This window comes from Schistocerca cancellata, chromosome 2 (assembly GCF_023864275.1).
Source record: "Schistocerca cancellata isolate TAMUIC-IGC-003103 chromosome 2, iqSchCanc2.1, whole genome shotgun sequence".
NCBI classification, from domain to species: domain Eukaryota; kingdom Metazoa; phylum Arthropoda; class Insecta; order Orthoptera; family Acrididae; genus Schistocerca; species Schistocerca cancellata.
Window position 1 is genome coordinate 836,981,172 of NC_064627.1, and position 24,696 is coordinate 837,005,867.

A 24,696-nucleotide genomic window follows, 5' to 3' on the forward strand; every position below is an offset into this window, starting at 1 on the left:
AAATCGTTTCAGGCAAATGCCGGGATGGTTCCTTTCAAAGGGCACGGCCGATTTCCTTCCCCATCCTTCCCTAACCCGAGCTAGCGCTCCGTCTCTAATGACCTCGTTGTCGACGGGACGTTAAACAACACTAACCTAACCTAACCAGAACTGGGGCAATCCGACTAACACACAATACGCAGAAGCGAGGCCTTGCTTAGGGATTACCGCAAGCTGCAGGGCCTGGAATTACCCATACAGGAAGACATACCAAGTCTACGATGAAATAGACTTCATGCGAGAAACCCGCCATTACGGCAAGCAGAACACCTAGATGCCAGTAATTCTGGGGTGAGAGACCTGCTGGACCAGAGCTGTCAACTTATTGAAAGTCCTGAAGAGCGTGAGTGGTTCCGACAGTATAACCATGGTACTGCTGGTGCAGAACTCGACAGGAAACTGTGGGTCAAATTGAACAGAGCTCGCACTAGGCATGGATGATCTGCAGACTCTCTTTACAAATGGCTTGCTACAGAGTCTCTGGTTTATGACTGTGGGGCTCCGAACCAGACAGTCAAGCACATTAGAGATGAATGCCCCTTGCGTTCCTACCAGGGGAGTTGGAGCGATCTCCTGAAAACTGATACCTCTTTTATATGGGTTGCGAATATAGATATTGACATTTAGTTAGTTTTATATCTAGTTTTTTATTTTCACATTCCTGTTATATATAGTATTACTTATGTTGTATAACTGTGATTTTAAACTGCATGTGAGCCATACGAATAAATGAAAGGGCTTCCAGGTCACTTCGTTTACATTTTGGACATCATGTGATATAGGTTAATGACCCTGACCTAGATTCAGGCTCACATTGTTTACAACTGTGACCTAGATCATTGACCCTTCAATGAATACATCACAGGGAATTCTCAGAATTTCTCATCTCATCTTATCTTAGAAGAAAGATTAAGGAAAGACAAACCTACGTTTCTAGCATTTGTAGACTTAGAGAAAGCTTTTGACAATGTTGACTGGAATACTCTCTTTAAAATTCTAAAGGTGGCAGGGGTAAAATACAGGGAGCGAAAGGCTATTTACAATTTGTACAGAAACCAGATGGCAGTTATAAGAGTCGAGGGACATGAAAGGGAAGCAGTGGTTGGGAAGGGAGTAAGACAGGGTTGTAGCCTCTCCCCGATGTTATTCAATCTGTATATTGAGCAAGCAGTAAAGGAAACAAAAGAAAAATTCGGAGTAGGTATTAAAATCCATGGAGAAGAAATAAAAACTTTGAGGTTCGCCTATGACATTGTAATTCTGTCAGAGACAGCAAAGGACTTGGAAGAACAGTTGAATGGAATGGACAGCGTCTTGAAAGGAGGATATAAGATGAACATCAACAAAAGCAAAACAAGGATAATGGAATGTAGTCGAATTAAGTCGGGTGATGCTGCGGGAATTAGATTAGGAAATGAGACACTTAAAGTAGTAAAGGAGTTTTGCTATTTGGGGAGCAAAATAACTGATGATGGTCGAAGTAGAGAGGGTATAAAATGTAGACTGGCAATGGCAAGGAAAGCGTTTCTGAAGAAGAGAAATTTGTTATCATCGAGTATAGATTTAAGTGTCAGGAAGTCATTTCTGAAAGTATTTGTATGGAGCGTAGCCATGTATGGAAGTGAAACATGGACGGTAAATAGTTTGGACAAGAAGAGAATAGAAGCTTTCGAAATGTGGTGCTACAGAAGAATGCTGAAGATTAGATGGGTAGAGCACATAACTAATGAGGAAGTATTGAATAGGATTGGGGAGAAGAGAAGTTTGTGGCACAACTTGACCAGAAGAAGGGATCGGTTGGTAGGACATGTTCTGAGGCATCAAGGGATCACCAATTTAGTATTGGAGGTCAGCGTGGAGGGTAAAAATCGTAGGGGGAGACCATGAGATGAATACACTAAGCAGATTCAGAAGGATGTAGGTTGCAGTAGGTACTGGGAGATGAAGAAGCTTGCACAGGATAGAGTAGCATGGAGAGTTGCATCAAACCAGTCTCAGGACTGAAAACCACAACAACAACAACAACTCATCTCATTCTGAATACTTCCAGCTAGTTATGAAGATTGGAGAGAAATTTAACACACACACAGACACACATACACACACACACACACACACACACACACACACACACACACACTCACGCACACACGTACGCACAGGGACACTATCCAGAATTTCTTATCTTGTTCCAAATACTTCAGAGTAGATCCAAGTCTTCCCTCTGAATCTCCTTCATTTATATGTCATCAAGAGACGTATCTGGGAAAGCTGAAAAATTGGTGGGAAGCGTAAAACGAAATTAAATATAATGGTGAGTGATAATATCTCAATACAAACACACACATACACATATATGCAGGCTGCACGATGTGCCACTTCCCTCTCCTCTCAATCAGAGCCTAATGTTTTAGCCACGAAGAAATGTAGGAGCCATTTGCAATCTAGCTCCATCTGGGCTGTGCTCAAAAGTATTCTAATGACCTGAATTATTTATCAGAACATATGCCATACATTTAAAAAATATTATATTTGCGTAGAACGACGAAAATATTGTAAACTATATTTTCATTACTAACTTGAAAAACTCATTTATGGGCTGGCTCACCTGTCACTTCGGAAAATCTCATATTAAGCTATATATCATTCGCTATGGAAGATTAGAACGAGTATATAATATACTCTCTGTAAATAGTTAGAAACTAACAATCGTGTATCCAATGTACGAGGATGTGCTGAAAAGTAATGGCTGTGAACTTTTTGTGAGAAAACTCTTGAAGCTTTTTAAATAAAGCAAACTTTATTAACAGTCTACGTCTTCATTCTTTAAGTCTATATATTAATTTCTCAACATAGTCACCCTGCCGATGAACTCATTTCTCCCAACGGAAGACCAGAGTGTTGATACTGTCACTGTAGAATGTTTGACTTTGTTGGCGGAGCCACAACCTCATCTCTGCCTGCACCGCTTCATCACTACCAAAGTGAACTCCTCGAAGGTGTTTCTTAAGTTTTGGGAACAGATGAATGTCGAATGGAGCCAACTTGGGACTGTACGGAGGATGATTGTTGACCGTGAACTCAAGGCATCGCTTTGTTGCAGATGTCGTGGCGCTCGTGTGTGGTTCGGCATTGTCATACTGAAAGGGATGGTACTCCATGTATGGATGAACTCTTCGTATCCAAGACACAATTACAGTACGCTCTTTCTCATAACCGTTATGTTACACACTATCGTACAGAGCCTCTAGTGGCAGGATTTTGCAAATATACAGACTTAAAGAACAGTGATGTAGAATGTTAATAACGTTTATTTTCCAGGCCAGATAGTACAGCATCGCTCGTAAAGTCATCTTTCTTTTTTATTCCACTGCAGATCTAGATCTCAACTGACAGTGCAGCTATCCGCGCATTATAGGTAGTCATGTAGACTGAACGTAATTATAATGGTACTCATTCCAATCTAACGCAGGCACGTACAAGCATTATTGGACTAATGCTTGTATATGCCTTAGTTAAATTGGAACGTGTGTACTTATAATTGCGTTCAGTCTACATGACTACTTATGAGGCACTAAATAATAGCTGCACTGTCAGCTGAAATCTGGATCTGCAATGCAACAAAAAAAGGAGAGATGACATTACGACCGATACTGACCTTTCTGTCCTGGATTACATCACGGTCGTGGGTTACAATTATTCCCGTGGAATGGAACACTATGAATGTTTGTTTGGTTTAAAAATTAGAAAGCATTACTTTTCAACATACCCTTGTAATTACTAAAAGAGTAATACATAATTGAAAAACATGAGTCTTACTTTAAATACTATTCTGAAAACTACAAAAATGCGAAATAAAACTAACTGCTTCTTTTATTCTTCTGTTGTCTGTTTTCGTCAACAGATGGCTGCACTCGAAAAAAGTTCAAAGTTCAAATTGGTTTTGCATTGTGTAAGATACGTCAGAGTCTCAAATTAATTATTTACTGCAACTATAATGCTTGTTAAATATCACAATATTCTTTCTAAGTCTGCAAAAATGCATCATCAATGCAAGAAAGGGCAATGTTTAGATCAAATTGGTGTCAAAGAAAAGGTTGCGAACTCGTAAGTAAGTACTCTAATGCTGTTTTCATACCTTAACACGTGTGGCCTGCTAAGCTGATCGGTGGACTTCTTATGGAGTATGAGAACAACTGCAAGAAATACTCTCCATAAATAGTTAAAAACCAATGTTTGCTTACGCAGTGTAGTATAAGAGCAAGTTATTTTAAAAACTATTGTTTGATTTTATGCTCTATAAATGATAAATAATTTTATCAAAGTGTTTTCTTTTCGAGATATCGACTCTGTGTTGTTGTGCATATTATTTAGAGATGTTTCAACTCTGTCATCGTCTTCGTGGTATGTATCTAAACACAAGAGAAGTTCTCGTAGCGGATTACGCAAAAATATGCAGTTCAAGTGCTACAGCATAATAAAATCGTCAAATCATCTTCTTCCTTCCTAATATGGTTTTTGCTGTGATTGTTTGCTTTTTGGTTATGATGTGTGTGTGTGTGTGTGTGTGTGTGTGTGTGTGTGTGTTTTCGCATCTCGTATTTTTATTATATGTTTGTGTTATTTAGTAATCGATTATAGGAAAACAGTCTATAAAGTTTAGAAAGCGTTGACACCATAGTTCCGATTGGTAAATATTGCGACCTTTGTCGTAAATTGTTATTCTACATTACCTCCAGTAGACATGATTCATTTGTAATAAAAGCTTTAATTGCCAATCAAAATATGCGATTATATGTATGTGCTGTATAACATGATGCATTATCTTTGTCCCCCCTAAAATAATGTTTGAGAACAATTGAGATGTGGAAATATTTAATCTGAGGGACTGTTGTGACTTAAACCAAAACTAGATCTAATTAGTTACATTTTTCCAGTAAATCAGACTGTCTGTTTGTTTATGTGCTTGTCTGAATAGCGTAGTATTGCAGCTTAACATGTATTTTCTGTATTTACGAATAGGCGTATATCTGGTCAGGCTAGTTTTACGACCCTTATCTTTTAGACCTAACATTCAATGTCAGCTGTTTGTTATCGTGTTATCTGTAAGTATTTAGAATGGAAACAGCATCGGAATACTTACTTTAGATTTCACAATCATGTTTTAGACATTAATTTGACGGATATGTCTGTATGTGGAAAATAAAATTGTGAACCTTGACATAGACGTTGCACTTTCCTGCGCTGCAGAGGTATTTTTGCATCATATATGTGGAAAGCATTTAATGTGAGGCTCTATTGTATTTTAAATCGGGTCAAACTGTGAACGCCACAACCTGATGGAGATAAGCAACAGAAGCTTAAACCAGCAGTTCATTTCATTCGGATTTTGAAGTTTTGCGAAATAGTATTTAAAGTAAAAGTCATCTTCAACGACTGCATGTTACTAATTCGTTATTTCTATTGCATAAGCAAACATTAGTTTTTAACCATTTGTGGAGAGTATATTTGACACTTGTTCTCGTATCCCATAAAAAGTTTACCTGCATGCTTAAAAGCCCACATGAGTCAAGGCATGAAAACAGCATTAGGGTACTTCCAGAGTTTGCAGCCATGTTTTTGACACCACTTTGCCACGAACAATGGACTTTCTTGCATTGCTGGTGCATTTTTGCAGACTTGTAATTAATATTGTGACATTTGACCACCATCGTAGATGCGATACATAATTAATTTCGGGCTGTATTGTGTCTTACAATATGGTAAACATATCGAATTTTGAATATTTTACCAGTGTATCCATCTGTTGACAAAGACAAGCAAGAGGAGCATAAAATCAGCAGTTGATTTTATTTCGCAGTTTTGAAGTTTCTGTGGAATAGCATTTACAGTAAAACTCATGTTCGACAACATTGTCAGTAAACATTAATTACAACTCATAAGTAAATATTAGTGTTTAACTATTTAACTATATACGTTATACACTAATTCTAATATTCCATAGCGAATTATACATAGCTTACAACGAAATTTATCAATGCGACTAGTGTGCTAGCCGAAAAACGATTTTTTGAAGCCAGTAATGAAAATATAGTTGACTATATTTCGTCAATGTGCGCAATACAAACAGCTTTTTAAGTGTGTACGTATTTTAATAAATAATTCAGATCGTTCGGATACTTTTGAGTACAGCCGATATGGGGTACCATTTTAATTGTTTAATTGGCTGTTTCATTTTGATGATGGCTAAAATACTAGCCTACGGTTGGAGGAAAGGAGAGGGATCTGGTGTGTGTTTGTTTGTGTTTTAAATTTCTCACCAATCCTGGGAAGTACTCGGAAGTATTTGGAACGAGACAATAAATTCTGGGAATTCCTTGTGATGATTTCATCGAAAGGGCAATTAGTTAGGTTACGAATATAAACAAAATAAGCCAGGATGTAGGTTATCGTCATTGACCTAGGCCACGTGATGTCAAAATTGTAAACTAAGGCACAGAGGATGCCCATTACTCACAATGATGTATCACGGACATCTTGCGTCCTCATGCCACCCATGCGACAGTATCGTGGAGCCGTCTGCAACTGGCCAGTACTCGTCTAGACACGGTACGTATCTGTGTGAACTGACTGCGTGATGCTGAGGTACAGGTCCCCAGAACTGTTCCCAGCAGAACGTGTATGAGACCAGCTCGGACATCGAACTCGTCCCAGTGCCAGAATCCAGGGAATCACGGACCAGATACAACATATGTGGGTCAGCTTGCCTCAGGAGTGGATACAACGGCTTTTTGACATCCTTCCCAAACGAAGCAGTCCATGCATCAGGGCCAAGGGGGTGCAACGTCATACTGATAAGTGAACTCATGCTGCCAAGTTCTTTGTGAATTTCATTCGAACTTGTAATCACTTACTCTCGTTTTTTTCCTCGTTCCCTACGGGGTGCTTCAGTCTTTTTGTCTGACAACCAGTACACAGGGTTAATCATCTAAAATTTGCACCGCATGTATTGCGGAATTGGAAAGTGCTATTGACGCACGGTTTTCACAGAATAGATTGTTAGTCAGGTGCTCGTATTGTTAGCCAATAAACAGACTGTATAATTAGGATGTGTGTTTTTTGTGCAAACGTACACTTTTCTAAGTGGAACAATGCTCATTGACATTAACGAACTAAAAGAAGGGTAAATTAGAATATTAAGAATGGTTCAAATAGCTCTGAGCACTATGGGACTTAACATCTTAGGTCATCAGTCCCCTAGAACTTAGAATTACTTAAACCTGACTAACCTAAGCACATCACACACATCCATGCCCGAGGCAGGATTCGAACCTGCGACCGTAGCAGTCACGCCGTTCCGGACTGAAGCGCCTAGAACCGCACGGCCACCGCGGCCGGCTAAATTAGAATATCAGTGGTGTTTGTTGCAAGAGTCTAATGCCAGTCGTTTTCAAGATATTGTTTTATCACAGATTCCACACTGACGCTTGTTTGTGCCATCCAATCAGCATAGTTGCTAGGTACGATGTTGTTATGTTTACGTACATTGTGCCTATGTGTTCCCTGAGTGCACTGTGACTTGCTAGTCAGTTAGTGTGTAGCAGTACAAACAGTGGACGATGGGGTTTACCAAAGCAGAAAAAGCCGACATGCTGGCGGTGTATGGAGAGAGTAGGATGAATGCGGTGCGTTCTTGTACGGTGTGTGCGGCGAGGTATCCCAATAGACGTCAAACATCTCGGCAATTATTTATCACTCTCTTCAAGCAGTTACGTGAAAGTGATAGTGTGACACGTACACAACATAACAGAAGAAAACACTGGGGTCCGAACCGCACAGTAACCCTGAAAGAGTGGTTCGGTGTGGGACGGCGGAGGGGTGAAGTGGACTGCGGTAGTAGTCGTGGGGTTGTGGACTACTGCGGCTGCGGCGAGGACGGAGCCTCTCCGTCGTTTCTATGCCCCCTGTTAGCATACAATACAATACAGTACCAATCCATACTGTGAAAACCGAGCATCAATAGCACTTTTGATTTTCACAATATTTGCTGTCCAAGTTTTAGGTGGTTTCAGCATACCATATCGAAATTACATCTAAAAATATAAAGTACTGAAAGTAATTTGATTGATAATTAAATACATATATTTGATTACGAGAAGAGTGGAAATTACAAGACATACATATCAACTATAATTCTTCACTTCTTTTGGGATTTTGGTGTTACATGATTGGTTGGTTGGTTCGTTGATTTGCGGGAGGGGTCCACACAGCGAGGTCGTCGGTCCCTTCAGAAGAGGGAAGGATGGGGAACGAAATCGGCCATCCCCTTTTCAAACGGACCTTCCCGGCAACTGCCTGAAGCAATTTAGGGAAATCACGGAATACCTAAATCAGGATGGTCGGACGCGGGTTTGAACCATCGTCCTCCCGATTGCGAGCCCAGTCAATGGGCCACTTCGCTCGGTGGTGTTACATGGTAGTATAGAGAATGGTTCCAGGAATCAGACAAAGCATTTCAGCACTGATAGCGCGTCCCGGACTAAAAGGTCAGCTCTGTGGGGATTCATCCAGATGGACTCCATTGATTGGTATCATTTTCGTCCATCTGTTGCAAAAATCTCGTATACATTCATTTTTCAGACTTTTTTACTTCCTTGGAACAAAATCTATGTTGTTTAATGCCCCGAACTTGGATTCCGAAAACATCGGTCAAGTGAAATTTAATTGCCGCTCTTCGCATATAATACATTAACAAAATCGACACTATCTAGACGGATTCGATTCCTTCAGATACATCTGCTAAGGGAAGTACGTTTTTGTAGGTCTAGACTAGAATGAGGATTTTCTGATACTAGCAGTACAGCACCTTTTCCTAGACGGAGAATCATCCACGGCCAGAGAAGTAATTTCAGGTGTGGCTTAGACATGTGTGATTCTAACAGATTATTTATGTTAATATGAATGAATGAGCAGGTACTGATAGTTGTAAGCTGAATTTGAATCGATGTAAATTACAGGTATATCTAGTAAATTTCTTATCAGACTGTACGAAGACTGGCAATGAATTGTTAACGCAATGACAATTTGATTCACTAACAATAATAATCTACTTCATTTTGGCTACATGAGTGACAACTGAATCCAATTACGAGATATAAATACATGTGAGTAACAATGTGTGGTGTTAAGGGTTGCTTCACATGCTATCAGTTGTAAGTAAAGCAAATGCTAATCTTCCATTCGTTGGTAGGACACTATGTTGTTGTTTCACTCAAAAATGTATCGTTGTTGTGGTCTTCAGTACGATGACTGGTTTGTTGCAGCTACTGTAACCTATGCAAGCCTCTTTATCTCTGAATAAAGATTGAAACCTACATCCTTTTGAACCTGCTTACTGCATTTATTTCTTGGTCTCCCTCTACAATTTCCTCTCCTCTCCACCCCCCCCCCCCTCTCCACCCCACCCCCCCTCCCCTGCAACCATTCCGTCCAGTACACTGTCTCAGAATGTGTATATCAACCGATCCCTTCTCTTAGCAAAGTTATGTCACAAATTTGTTTTCTCTCCAGTTCTGTTCAGTACTTTGTTATTGGTTACGTGGTTACACGATCTATCCATCTAATCTTCAGAATTCTTGTGTAGCTCCATATTTCAAAAGCATCTGTCCTATTATTGTCTAAACTGTTTATCGTCCATGTCTCACTTCTTAAAAATGGCTCTGAGCACTATGGGACTTAACTACTGAGGTCATCAGTCCCCTAGAACTTAGAACTACTTAAACCTAACTAACCTAAGGACATCACACACATCCATGCCCGAGGCAGGATTCGAACCTGCGACCGTAGCGGTCACGCGATTCCAAACTGAAGCGCTTAGAACCGCACGGCCACACCGGCCGGCTACACTTCAGACAAATACTTCAGAAAAGATTTCCTAACACTTAAATCTCTATTCTATGTTAGCAAATTTCTCATCTTCAGAAACGCTTTTCTTGCTCTTATCAATCTACATTTTACGTCCTCCCTACTTCAGCCATCATCAATTATTACACTGACCAAATCGAAACAACTCATTACTCCTTTTAGTGTCTTGTTTCCTAATCTCATTCCCCCCAGTATCGCTTAATTTCATTTGACTCAGTTCGATTACCCTTGTTTTGCTATTGTTGATGTTCATCTTAAATCCTGCTTTCAAGACACTGTCCATTCCATTCAAATGCTCTTCCAAGTCCCTTGTTGTCTTTGACAAAATTACAATGTCATCGGCAAACTTCAAAGTTTTTATTTCTTTTCCGTGAGCTTCAATTCCTTCTCTAAATTTTTCTTTAGTCTCCCTTACTGCTTGCTTGATGTACAGATTCAATAGCATCGAAGATACGCTACGTCACTGTATCATTCCCTTCTCAACTACTGCTTCCCGTTCTCGCCCGTCGACTCGTAGAACTGCTGTCTGGGTCCTGAAGAAGCTGTATATAACCTTTCGTCCCTGTATTTTATCCCTGCTGCCGTCATAATTTCAAAGAGTGTATTCCAGTCGACATTGTCAAAAGCGTCTTAAACCAAGTATTATAATTAAATTACGCTCACTGCGAAACTCTACCAGGCGGCTTCCTTTTTCAGTCCTTTCCTGCACACCATACCCACTTACAGTTTTCCCTTATCTTCTTTTTCCTACTTTAACTCCAGTCCCCCATCACAATTAAATGTTCCTCTCCTTCAGCTATGTGAATTATTTCTTTTATCCTACTATAATTTTTTTCAGTCTGTATATCATTTGCGAAGCTAGTTTGCATATAAACGTGTACCACTGTCGTGGGTGTTGGCTTCATGTCTGTCTTGACTACGATAATGCTTTCAGTATGCTGTTCATAGTAGCTTACCTGCATCCCTATTTTCTTTTCATTATTACGCCAACTCCTGCATAATGCTATTTCATTTTGTATTTATGACCCTGTACTCGCCTGACCAGAAGCCCTGCTCAGCCTACCGCTGAACTTCACTAAGCGCTACTACATCTAACTGTAATATATCGATTTATCCACTTTTACATTTTCTAACCTACCAGGCAGATTAACGGATCCACGCTCCGACCCATAGATTACACTGTTTGTTTTTCCTCATGATGTCAGCCTCCTGATCAGAAGGGGGGGGGGGGGCTATTTTACCTCCGGAATACGAGGGCTGTCCAGAAAGTAAGTTCCGAACTGTCGTGAAATGGGAACCACAGTGAAAACCAGAAACGTTTTATTTGAAACAGTTAGGTACACCTACTTCTCTACATAGTGCATGGGGGCTTAATTATTTATAATGCAAATATTTTTAGTTGCTGTTAGCCCGATTACGCAAGTCTCGTAAACGGCTGGCTCTGACTGGTTTTAGTACGCAATCTGACTGCTTAGAATGACAACAAGAATGTAAGAAATTTTCTGTTAACACAATTAATTAATTAAGTCCCCAGCAACTATAAAATCTACGAAGCCAACAAAGCACAAGTGTAGCTATTCTGTGTGTGGTAGTATGACTCAACGCACATCTGGCACGGTTCTTCTTCAACAAGACAAGAATTTTTAAATACCAATTATACTGACGTGATAAAAAAAATTAGAAATACTATAATTGCGCAAGAAAACCAAAATTACACTCTAATACAAGAACACAAGCCAGATGCTTTGTTGACTGAACCTGTAATGATGCATTATTTGTGACACACAAATAATAAAAGAACATAGTATTTTATTACCTTCATATATATTGACGAAAAGCACTCAGATCATTACAATATCTCCATTGGAATAACATCTGCTATCTCTCCCATCAAATAACTGCATAAACATGGAACAACACTCTCCACTACCACATCTCACTCCAACTTCACGACAAGCAGTGTCCACCACAACTTCTCGGCAAGAACTCTCCACTACATCTCAATAATCACTGCCAGTGGAGGCGGCGGAACAATACTCTCTGGCGCGATCTCTGGCGCTGTGGCTCAGTGTAGCCACCTTTCAATAGTCGCAGCTCCAACTTCGAGTTTTGTCGTAGTGTTGAATTAACTTTCTAATTTTCTCGTCATAGAAAGCAGCCGCCTGTGCTTTCGGCCAGTTATCTTCACTGGTCTGCAGCTCGTTGTCTGTGGAAAAATTTTGTCTTCATAGCCAGCGGTTCTTGTTAGCAGAGATAATATTCAGGGGGAGCCAATTACGGACTGTATTGTGGCTGATCAAACCCTTCTGATCGGATACACTGCAGGAGCGTCTTCATTGCCCCTGCAATGTGCGGCCGAGAATTGGCATGAAGAAGGAACTGCTCGACAGTTGTGTTATGTGGTCTGCATGGCACAGGCGAAATCTCTAACCAGGCCCTCATACTTGGCGGGAGACGCTATTACCTACGCATCTTTACGTGCTCACTGTTCAGTCAAGACTGAAAAGAGCGACGTGACGCCATCGACGGGCATACTAGAGACACTGCCCAACACATATGTGCAAAGCTTACCGGGTTTTCCCAGCGGTTTCCATTTCGCGACCGATCGGAACTTACTTTCTGGGTAACCCTCGCATTTTAGCCAAGAGCAAGCCATCACCATTTACCCATAAAGTAGAGCTACACGAGCTTGGTAAAAATGACGACTGTAGTTTTCCCTTGCTTTCAGCCGTTTGCAGTGCCAGCACAGCAAGGCCGTTTTGACTGATGTTACAAGGCCAGATCAGTCAATCACCCAGACTGCTGCCTCTACAACTACTGAAAAGGCTTCTACCCCTCTTCAGGAACCACAAACTTGTCTGGCATCTGAACAGATAAGCCTCCATTGAGGCTGCACCAACGGTATAGCTATCTGTATTGTTGAGACACGCAATCCACCTCACCACGGCAAGGTCCATGTTTCATGGGAGGGCACTATAGAGGACAGAAATTCGTATACGAAAGACATGTTTCTTATACAAGGCTCGTACGGCCTATAGTGGAATATTATTCGAGTGTAGAAGCTATGTGAACAATATCAGATTAGGCTATTAAGCGCATGCAGAGAAGTGGAGAACAACTCGTAACAAGCTCGTTTGGCTTCTGAGAAAATGTAACAAAGTTGCTGCCGTACCTGAAATGGCAGACACTTGAATAAGGACTCTCAATATTTCACGAAACCTTTTTGGGGTGCAGATTAGAATATTATCCAGCGCATTATACACTCCTGGAAATTGAAATAAGAACACCGTGAATCCATTGTCCCAGAAAGGGGAAACTTTATTGACACATTCCTGGGGTCAGATACATCACATGATCACACTGACAGAACCACAGGCACATAGACACAGGCAACAGAGCATGCACAATGTCGGCACTAGTACAGTGTATATCCACCTTTCGCAGCAATGCAGGCTGCTATTCTCCCATGGAGACGATCGTAGAGATGCTGGATGTAGTCCTGTGGAACGGCTTGCCATGCCATTTCCAACTGGCGCCTCAGTTGGACCAGCGTTCGTGCTGGACGTGCAGACCGCGTGAGACGACGCTTCATCCAGTCCCAAACATGCTCAATGGGGGACAGATCCGGAGATCTTGCTGGCCAGGGTAGTTGACTTACACCTTCTAGAGCACGTTGGGTGGCACGGGATACATGCGGACGTGCATTGTCCTGTTGGAACAGCAAGTTCCCTTGCCGGTCTAGGAATGGTAGAACGATGGGTTCGATGACGGTTTGGATGTACCGTGCACTATTCAGTGTCCCCTCGACGATCACCAGTGGTGTACGGCCAGTGTAGGAGATCGCTCCCCACACCATGATGCCGGGTGTTGGCCCTGTGCGCCTCGGTCGTATGCAGTCCTGATTGTGGCGCTCACCTGCACGGCGCCAAACACGCATACGACCATCAATGGCACCAAGGCAGAAGCGACTCTCATCGCTGAAGAGGACACGTCTCCATTCGTCCCTCCATTCACGCCTGTCGCGACACCACTGGAGGCGGGCTGCACGATGTTGGGGCGTGAGCGGAAGACGGCCTAACGGTGTGCGGGACCGTAGTCCAGCTTCATGGAGACGGTTGCGAATGGTCCTCGCCGATACCCCAGGAGCAACAGTGTCCCTAATTTGCTGGGAAGTGGCGGTGCTGTCCCCTACGGCACTGCGTAGGATCCTACGGTCTTGGCGTGCATCCGTGCGTCGCTGCGGTCCAGTCCCAGGTCGACGGGCACGTGCACCTTCCGCCGACCACTGGCGACAACATCGATGTACTGTGGAGACCTCACGCCCCACGTGTTGAGCAGTTCGGCGGTACGTCCACCCGGCCTCCCGCATGCCCACTATACGCCCTCGCTCAAAGTCCGTCAACTGCACATACGGTTCACGTCCACGCTGTCGCGGCATGCTACCAGTGTTAAAGACTGCGATGGAGCTCCATATGCCACGGCAAACTGGCTAACACTGACGGCGGCGGTGCACAAATGCTGTGCAGCTAGCACCATTCGACGGCCAACACCGCGGTTCCTGGTGTGTCCGCTGTGCCGTGCGTGTGATCATTGCTTGTACAGCCCTCTCGCAGTGTCCGGAGCAAGTATGGTGGGTCTGACACACCGGTGTCAATGTGTTCTTTTTTCCATTTCCAGGAGTGTATATTGCTCACGTGGAGGCCGTGAATATGGAAGTAGGCTAGTAGCAGTCTCCACGGCAGCATACAGTTATACTCCTGTAAATGGTACCGGTAAAGGAACTCATGCTCGTAGGATCCTGGTGATATAGTCCTATGATCTGTCAATGAATGGTTGAGTGTGCTCCTGTAACGTGTGAATTATTGCGACGAATGCCTGTTCAGTCTTGTGTTGCCTTTGCGTTGTTAGTCAATGACTAGGAAAATGAAAGGATGCGAGAGAGCGAAATTGGGGTACCAGTATTCTTATTTACTGCCACCAGTGAAACCACGCAGTCATCTAGTCAAAACGGTCGATAATACATTTTCTGTCAGCCTGAAGTTCAACCCTATCATTTTTTAGTTTACTATTCTCATGCAGTTTAATAATACTAGTCTGCATCATAGTTATGTGAAATTCGACAATGACACAAATGAAACACGAGGCGGTAAATGACAGAACGCAGACAACATACCGGACACGTCGTAACCTGTCTCTTTTCACCGAACAGAGAAAAAGCTGAAGATCAAAGCGTTTTAAGAAAAAGCAAAAAATGAACTGTTTTGCCGTAATAACTTAACGCGTGTTGAATTCATACGATCAGTCACGAGAAAATCAAACAGACAACTTCGATTCATTGTTGAGATACGGGGAAATTTCAGACTGTACGAAAAATAATGCTTGTGAAACATATGCTGGAATGAATCTCAGTTGGTTTGAATTAATATTTGGTTGATCTAGCCGTAAAACTGATAGTATACGAAGAATGACAGCGCAGATAGTATTTGTGTTGGTTGACCAAGCAGATGAGTGCCGCAGAAACGGAGGCAAATCCGAGCTCGTAAACACACGATGAAAGGCTTCTTTTATCTTGGTAAATTCTCCTTAGAATGTAAAAAATACTGGTATTCCGCGTGGAATTCACTAATTTTATGGGCTGTGGAAGTAAAATTTGATTGATAGCAGCTTGTGCAGTGGCGTGTAATGTGTCATAATACCTCTGCTTCATCCATGAAAGGAACTGAAAGATATTTAGTACAATAAGAAGTGCCTGCTGCCAAACACCTTACGTTCAGGCAGAAACTATAATTCTAAGCGTTAATTACACTCAATGACACAATGAAATTCTGTTACTATAGAAGATTTTTTTTATTTCTTTTTCTTGCAGCTGGCTTCGTCCGCTAATATGGAAGAGCTTCAGGAAGGGTATAACAGAGGACGATCTGTACGACACTTTGGAGGAAGACATAACAGGCACACTAGGGGACGAATTAGAAAGGTAAGTGTTTTAGTTCAGTTGTCTAAACAGTTGACATTTTAAAATGTTTTGAACCATGAATTATAGATTCCGCCACGCTCTGCATATTGAGATCCCCAACAAATCGCAGCCAATGTGCCCAAAACTTTGTAGAATCTCATTCACACGAGGTCATTCGCTGGTCTATGTCGTCCTCCGTCTTAGGTGTCAGTTCTTTGCATCTACGCATACCTAACACTTTCAACATGCTTGGTAATCTGTTCTGCAACTTCTAATATTTGTTTTCTCCTGCAATTCTTCTGCTCTGTTTCTCCTTCCATTTCCAAGTTAGCTAATTCTGCGAACCTGGATGCTCGATAAGATGTCCCAGAAACTTGACCTTTCCTTTGTTAGAATTTTATAGACTTTTCCGTTACCCACTCTCTTTAGTGCCCATTCAGTGCCTACTATAACTTCACGTCTAATTTTTAACTCTCTTCTGTAGCGTCACATTTAAAATGTTTTCAGTTTCTCTTTCAACAGCTTTCAACGAATACACATATCACTTCCACAGTTAGGAAGCGAGATGGGCCTGGTAAGGTGCCAGACCACAAAAAACGTAGCACTTCATCCGGAAAAGATAAATTTCTTTTTAAAACGTTCCCCAAAATGTTATTATGAATTTTATATTTAACACACGAAATCTAACAAACACAAGTAGATGCAAGAAGATTGCCAGAAAACCGTTAATATTTGAAATTAAAGTAATTTTCAGTGAAGGTTCACAGTGCTGACGTTACGTAAGAAAAGAAAGAATTAAGGCCTTACTAAAACAGACAGAAAAAAAAATTTCAGTTAACACAGTTCCAAAGAAAAATACATCTATCTTCACTAAACATTTTATGAAGACATCAATTGACACCTGTCAGCCCCTGTAAAAAAAAAGTGAAATATGAACTTTATCTACATCAGAGAAATATTATTTGAACTCTTTAAATCGAATGCATTTGACTCAGGCTAGTTACCTAGCACAATGTATAAATAAAATTTAAACACAACGGCCACTATGATTCAACTAAAATAGCAAGTATTGAACTTAATCCTGAGTTCAAAAGCAAATCACGTAAGGCCAGCACAAATAAAATTCGTAATTTACACATCAGGCTCAAGCCTGATAGATAGATATAACTGTGGCATGGACAGACAAAAACCCTTAGTAGTGTAAGCTAGGCAAGCTGGAACCGGTAAACCCTTCAAATAAAACTGGCATTAACCGAAGCCTAAAGCACGTAATATAAAGAACGCTGTGGCACAGCGAGTAGTTCTGGATGACTTTTCATACAGTCTATGCACTAAGGTGTTCACCAAATAAACCCAACAAGTGTCGATGACTGCGGCTCCATAATCCCACATCACCCGTGAATTCTTCATCTACAAATAGCAGACCAAGTTCCAGGACAGTCTTCTACCAAATACAAACGACGTGCTTGTCGGGCATATATAAAAGGGCAGTCAAGACAAAGGAGACAGGTGGAAAAAAGTAAGTAAACTGTTTATTATTTCGAAAGTAATCGGCAAAACTGTTAATACATTTACCTTACTGTGAGATAAGACGGTCATTTCCTTCGTTGACACCAAACGCCTAGAAATGTTGACGAACAGCACCATTCTGTTGTAGGATAATGCCCGCCCACATCTTGGAAAGGTTGTTTCGACTACGCAGCAGAAGTTCCGTTGATAAGCCCTTACACATCCTCCATACAGTTTAGATCACTCCCCTTGCGATTTCCATGTTTTTGGAGCCCTGAGGGAACACATTTATTCATGGTCGTTGATTTTCTTCGGACGAAGAGGTGCACGGCTTGGCACTTGGGAAACTTTGAAAATTCTTAAAGCTTTTTAAATAAAGCAAACGTTATTAACGTTCTACATCTTTATACATCATGTCTGCATATTTTCGGACCTCTGCCGCTAGAGGCCTCCAAATTGGTCTAACACGGCGGTGTGCAGCGTCACTACACCAGTGGCCATTAAAATTGCTATACCAAGAAGAAATGCAGATGATAAACGGGTATTCATTGAACAAATACATTGTACTAGAAATGACATGTGATTACATTTTCACGCAATTTGGGTGCAAAGATCCTGAGAAATCAGTACCCAGAACAACCACCTCTGGCCGTAATAGCGGCCTCGATACGCCTGGGCATTGAGTCGAACAGAGCTTGGATGGTGTGTACAGGTACAGCTGCCCATGCAGCTTCAACACGATACCACGGTTCATCTAGAGTAGTGACTGGCGTATTGTGACGAGCCAGTTGGTCGGCCACCATTGACCAGACGTTTTCAGTTGGTGACAGATCGGGAGAATGTGCTGGCCAGGGCAGCAGTCGAACATTTTCAGTATCCAGAAAGGCCCGTATAGGACCTGCAACATGCGGTCGTGCATTATCCTGCCGAAATGTAGAGTTTGGCAGGGATCGAATGAAGGGTAGAGCCACGGGTCGTAACACATCTGAAATGTAACGTCCATTGTTGAAAGTGCCGTCAAAGCGAACAAGAGGTGACCGAGACGTGTAACCAATGACACCCCATACCATCATGCCGGGTGATACGCCAATATGGCGATGACGAATACACGCTTCCAATGTGCGTTCACCGCGATGTCGTCAAACACGGATGCGACCATCATGATGCTGTAAACAGAACCTGGATTCATCCGAAAAAATGACGTTTTACCATTCGTGCACCCAGGTTCGTCGTTGAGTACACCATCGCAGGCGCTCCTTTCTGTGATGCAGCGTCAAGGGTAACCGGAGCCATGGTCTCCAAGCTTATAGTACATGCTGCTGCAAACGTCGACGAACTGTTCGTGCAGATGGTTGTTGTCTTGCAAACGTCCCCAACTGTCGACTCAGGGATCGAGACGTGGCTGCACGATCCGTTACAGCCATGCGGATAAGATACCTGTCATCTCGACTGCTAGTGATACGAGGCCGTTGGGATACAGCACGGCGTTCCTTATTACCCTCCTGAACCCACCGATTCCATATTCTGCTAACAGTCATTGGATCTCGACCAGCACGAGCAGCAATGTCGCGATACGGTAAACCACAATCGCGATAGGCTACAATCCGACCTTTATGAAAGTCGGAAACGTGATGGTACGCATTTCTCCTCCTTACACGAGGCATCACAACATCGTTTCGGCAGGCAACCCGGTCAACTGCTGTTTGTGTATGAGAAATCAGTTTTAAACTTTCCTCATGTCAGCACGTTGTAGATGTCGCCGCCGGCGCCAACCTAGTGTGAATGCTCTGAAAAGCTAATCATTTGCATATCACAACATCTTCTTCCTGTCGGTTAAATTTCGCGTCTGTAGCAAGTCATCTTCGTGGTGTAGCAATTTTAATGGCCAGTAGTGTATGTCGGCGGGTGAGAAATGCGTGCTGTGATCGAATTCCGAATTCGAAGAGTTCGTCCCCAAGTGGAGCACTCTTCCCTTCGGCATGACAGTGCCAGACCACAGACGATCGCAGCGACATCTGCAACGATCCGACGACCTCTATAGAGTTCACTGTCATCGATCATCCTGCATACAGTCCCAACTTGGTCCCTTCCGAATTACATCTATTAGCAAAACACCTTCGAGGACTCGGTTTTCATGGTGATGAAGTAGTGCAAGCAGAGGCGATGTTGTGGCTCCGTCAACAAAATCAAACATTATACATTGACTGTATCAACAAACTGGTCTCTCGTTGGGAGAAATTTTTTCACCGTTAGGCTGACTTTGTTGAGAAATAAACATGTAGAAATGCGGAATAAGGATTTAGAATGTTAATAATGTTTGTTTTATTTTAAAAAAATTTTAGGAGCTTTCACATTAAAAATTGGGATGCATTATGGGAGGCATTACTTTTCAGCACGACCTCGTGCAGTTATGGTTCTGTAGGTAACCGTAAACCTTTTCCGTGAAGGCATCTTGTCTCATAGTTGTATCGACAGGTTACTTTGGAAATAATGAACTGTTTGCTCCATTTTTTCCATGTATCGTTTTCATTTGACTGCCCTTTTAAGTTGACAGAATAGCGACAGACGTCCGCTAAAAATGACGCTCAACTACGGCAATTGCCCTTAGCGTCCACGTGCCGCAAGTCTGCCAGCACTTCTCCTTGGATGGCAATCCTCCAGGTATCGGTGGCCGAGAGCGGGCTCCGTGTTCAGATGTTATGTCGGCGCGGTAGAGCGCGCGCATGGGCCCTTGCGAGACGCGAAGGAGGCGGTTACTGTGTTAGCTACACAGCCCAAGAGATTACACAGTGCTTCCGATATCATATCGAAACAACACACTGGTCAGAAACCAAAAATTCGAGCAGTAATTAAAACCGATGCCAACCTGAAAGTATTAGTAGCTTTGAACATGGATCAGTCGGAAATTTCTTGTTACTTTCCTTGACGAGCCGTCGTTGCAGGCGGCTTGCCATTAAACTCTTAAGACGTGTCGGTGAACTGCAAACAAGCAGTTTCTGCATGTTCTTGTCCTTTACAATCGTTTTCACAGTGTAGTGGTGTGTAGGCCTATGGGTCCGGGGTGGCCGAACGGTTCTAGGCGCTTCAGTCAGGAACCGCGCGACCGCTACGGTCGCAGGTTCGAATCCTGCCTCGGGCATGGATGTGCGTGATGTCCTTAGGTTAGTTAGGTTTAAGTAGTTCTAAGTTCTAAGGGACTGATGACCTCAGCAGTTAAGTCCCATAGTACTCAGAGCCATTTGAACCATTTGAAGGCTATGGGTCGTATAGATGTATAGGCTGACAATTATTGAACTATACAAAAAAGGGAAATTAGTTACAACCTACGGCGTTCATAAAATTTATTCAACATGTAAACGTCACTACAGATATTCGGATTTAGGTTATGACATGCTCGATATGACTGCCATCATTGGCGATAATGTGGCGCAGACGAATAGCGATTCCATAACCTTCACGTACCATTCAGTAGTCTCCGTGGCATCAAGGAATATCGTGACTGGACATTGCAAATCACACAGATACCGTTTGAGGGTGAAGACGTTTCTCGATCTCGAAACGAGGATTCTCAGTCCTCCCAAATGCGCCAGTTTTGCTTATTGACGAACCTATCCAAATGAAACTGGGCTTCGTCTCTAAACCTAACCATATTCACATCAAAGTCCTGTACATCAATTCTGTGGACAATAATGTTGGCGAAACACAACTGCTCTTCCATGGCGCTGGGGCTTAATGGCTGATAGGTTTGAATTTGTATGGAAAGAGATGTAGGTCTTCAACATCAATTTGTCGCAGTGTCTCATTTCCTAGGGCTGGTTTGAAACACAGCACGTGTGTCCTCGATGTTTTCAGGCCTTTTCACCCTTTTTGGACGACCGAAATTGCCAACACCGTCACCACGAACACTACTCTCAAACTTGCGAATCAAACTCTTGATTGTTAGCACACTTTGAACGGTCGTCTTCAGCTTGAACACGGTTGCAAACTTCCTCTGAGCCGCAATTGGGCTATTATTGCTCGCATAGTAGGCGTTCACAAACGTTGTGCGCTTAGCCACGCTGCAACGTGACAGTTTCACGTGCAAATGGTCGACAACAACAAGGCGCATGCGCATGCGCATATTAATTCCCATTATGCCCCGCTGCCAATCGTGCAGTTTAAACATCCTACCGCGAACCGTTCAGAAGCCATGACGATTTAGTTCAATAATTGTCATCCTATATGTAGAATGAGTGGAAGAGGACGGAAACCGGATGTTGTACAGGGCGCAGTCTTCCTGAAAAGCTTTAGGGGATCAAGAGAACTCAGTGTTCACCAGTCGACGGAAGCTCACTATCAAGAGAGTACTGCACTCGCACTCATAAAAATACTATGCAAACGTTTGGATGTTAATGAAACACAGTCCAACGTTTACCAACGGTACCCCTTGCAGCCAGATTGTGTTTCACCATCAGGATTCGGATAATGACATCTGTTATGGTTGCATTTCTGATAGCGACGTCACCCACGCAAGTGGGAGGACGACGGTTCAAACCGCGTCCGGCCATCCTGATTAAGGTTTACCGTGACTTCCCTAAATCGCTTCAGGAAAATGTCAGGATGGTTCCTTTGAAAGGTCACGGACGATTTCCTTCCCCATCCTTCCCTAATCCGAGTTTGTGCTCGACGGGACGATAAACACTAGTCTCCTCCTCCTCCACGCGAATGGGAATTTTTCCTTTTTACTGTCACTTCATTTTCCTAAATTTAATATTTAGAGGAATACGCTAAGCACATAAACCTTCAAGCAGTGTATTGTACTTTCAATACGAAATGGAATGCTTCTTTACCACATCACAAAATACGCCTCATAAACTAGCCAACGAGGTCATCGGCTCTCTCGAATACAGCATGAAATACAACTTCTAAAGAAAAGTATCTCAGTGACTACTCCAAGTCATTTCCTTGCTTTGTATTTTAGTAATGCGTTGCTGCGTTACGGAGTTGTGCATATGGCAGAGACCTGTCGACGATTTCCGCTAATGAATGACCGAGGCTGTCGGGGTGAGTGACCGGAGGCAGTCAAGATAATGGCAGGTTAAGTCTATTATTGCTTCACGGAAATCTGATTAGCTCTTAATCTTATCAAAACCTGTCCTATGCAGTTACAAAAGATTTAAAGGTACTACATTTTTTTATTTTGCTCTTCATACTACATAAACAATAACGTTATGGTCTTGGGGTACAGTGTTTGCCTACTAATCAAAATGTCCGGGATCCTGGATTCGACACCTGTCATTCCTTAGACATTGAATTGAAATAATCAACGATGGCGCTCAAAGACATCCGGAAGAAGGAATTACTGTTCATGTTGCAAAAAGGGCGGAAAAGCGGATAGTAGTACAGGGCCTCCTCTTGCCCTTGTGGTAAGAAACTACCATTAATGGTGGAAGAAACAGAAGTGATCAACGGCATGAGGATGCAGAAGTCAATGGAAACTACCGCATTGAAGCCGTATAATGTGGATCTACAGAAATGTGGACTTTAATTGAAAAAGTGTCATGATGACGTCTCCATTGGCAAAAGATTCCAACTTTCGCTTTACAGCGGAGTGTGCGCTGATATGAAACTTCCTGGCAGATTAAAACTGCGACACTCTACCTCGGGACCTAAGCCCTTCACAGTTAAGTGCTCTGGCACCTTAATAGCTACCCAAGAACGACTCACGACCTGTCCCCAGAGCTTTACTTCCGACAGCACCTCATCTCCTACATTCCAAACTTCACAGAAGCTCTCCTGCGGAACACGTGTGACTAGCACTCTTTTTTTTCCAGGAACGATATTCATGCAAGCTTCGCAGGAGAGCTTCTGTGAAGTTTGGAAGGCATGAGATGAGGTACCGGCGGAAGTAAAGCTGTGAGGACAGGTTGTGAATCATGCCTGGGTAGCTAAGGCGGTAGAGCACTTGCTCGCGAAAGGCAAAGGTCCGGACTTCGAGTTTCGATCAACACCACAGTTTTACTCTGCTAGGAAGTTTCAGTCCCAGATTAGACCACCATGAGGATATCCTGGAAGAGATTGCCAAGAGATATATAACCATAAGCAAAGAACCGAAAAACCACGAAACAGTAACGTTCTACGAGTCGCAGCATGGAATGTCAAGATGTCTGAATTTGATAGGGAAGCTAGAAAACATGCAAAAGGAAAATTCAAAGGGTCGATCTAGATATGGTATATGAATCCGTGAAGTCCATCAATGATGGACAACATCAGCGGCAGCAGAAAATGGTTTCGGTCGTAGAATTTGTCACGGAGAGAAATGTAGTGCAGTGAGTGAGTTATTGTGAACCTTTTAGTTACAGGATTGTTCTAACCAGAATCGACAGCAAACCAATGTCAGTTCAGGTACTTTTGCAAATGGTAACAAACAGATGATGAAGAGAAAATAGGAGATGAAAATATAGTAATCATGGCCGACTGGAAAGCTGCAGCAGGGGTAGGAATAGAAGAGAGAGTTACGGCAGTTACGGGCTCGGCAGTAGGAACGAGAGAGAAGAAAGACTACATGAGTTCTACAATCAGTTTCAGCTATCAATAGCAAGTACACCGTCCAAGAATCAAAAGTGAAGGAGATGTACTTGGGAAATGCCTCGAAACATAGAAAGATAACTGTTGGATTACATCATGGTTACACACAGCTCCTGAAATCAAATGTTGGAGTGTAAGACGTACCCAGGAACATTACACAGCATAGACTCACATCAGAATTTTGTAATGATCTAGAGTAGGCTAAACTTTAAGAAAATCATCACGGAGAATTAATGTTCAAGGAAGTGGGATACTAAAAGTACTGAAGAATGATAATGTGCATTTAATCTCAATGAGGCTATAATCAATATCACAGCAGGAGTCCTGTTGTAGGCGAATGACCATCTCTAAAAGGCGAATCACAGAAGTTTCCCAGACAATTTTCGATAGATACAAGAAAGGTAGCTGCGAAGAACCCGTTGGCAATATAAGAAATACTTCAATTGATTGGCTAAACTTGGAAATATAAAATGTTCTGGAAAAAATAGGAGTACAGTATATTGAGTCACATAGGAGTAAACTATATGCGGGGAACAGAGAAGCTAAAGTGAAAGGACCGCACCAAAAATGTGAAGAAATCGAAAAAGAAATGATTGTAGGAAGGAGATACAGAAGATTCAAAAGAGCTGTCGGTGAAGTTAAAACCAAGTACGTCAACATTAAGAGAGCAAAAGGAAACTTAGATCGAACAAGTGTTGTTA

The 24,696-nt window shown here is 42.4% G+C and overlaps 1 protein-coding gene across 1 annotated transcript in view; it reads left to right on the forward strand.

The window, feature by feature from the left end:
• LOC126162751 (ATP-binding cassette sub-family C member 4-like) overlaps window positions 1-24,696 on the forward strand; it is a 386,365-nt gene that overhangs the window by 38,341 nt on the left and 323,328 nt on the right. Inside the window, exon 2 of the mRNA XM_049919433.1 lies at window positions 15,830-15,940. Within this exon, the coding sequence (XP_049775390.1) occupies window positions 15,830-15,940 (111 nt within the window). The remainder of the gene's footprint in view (window positions 1-15,829; window positions 15,941-24,696) is intronic.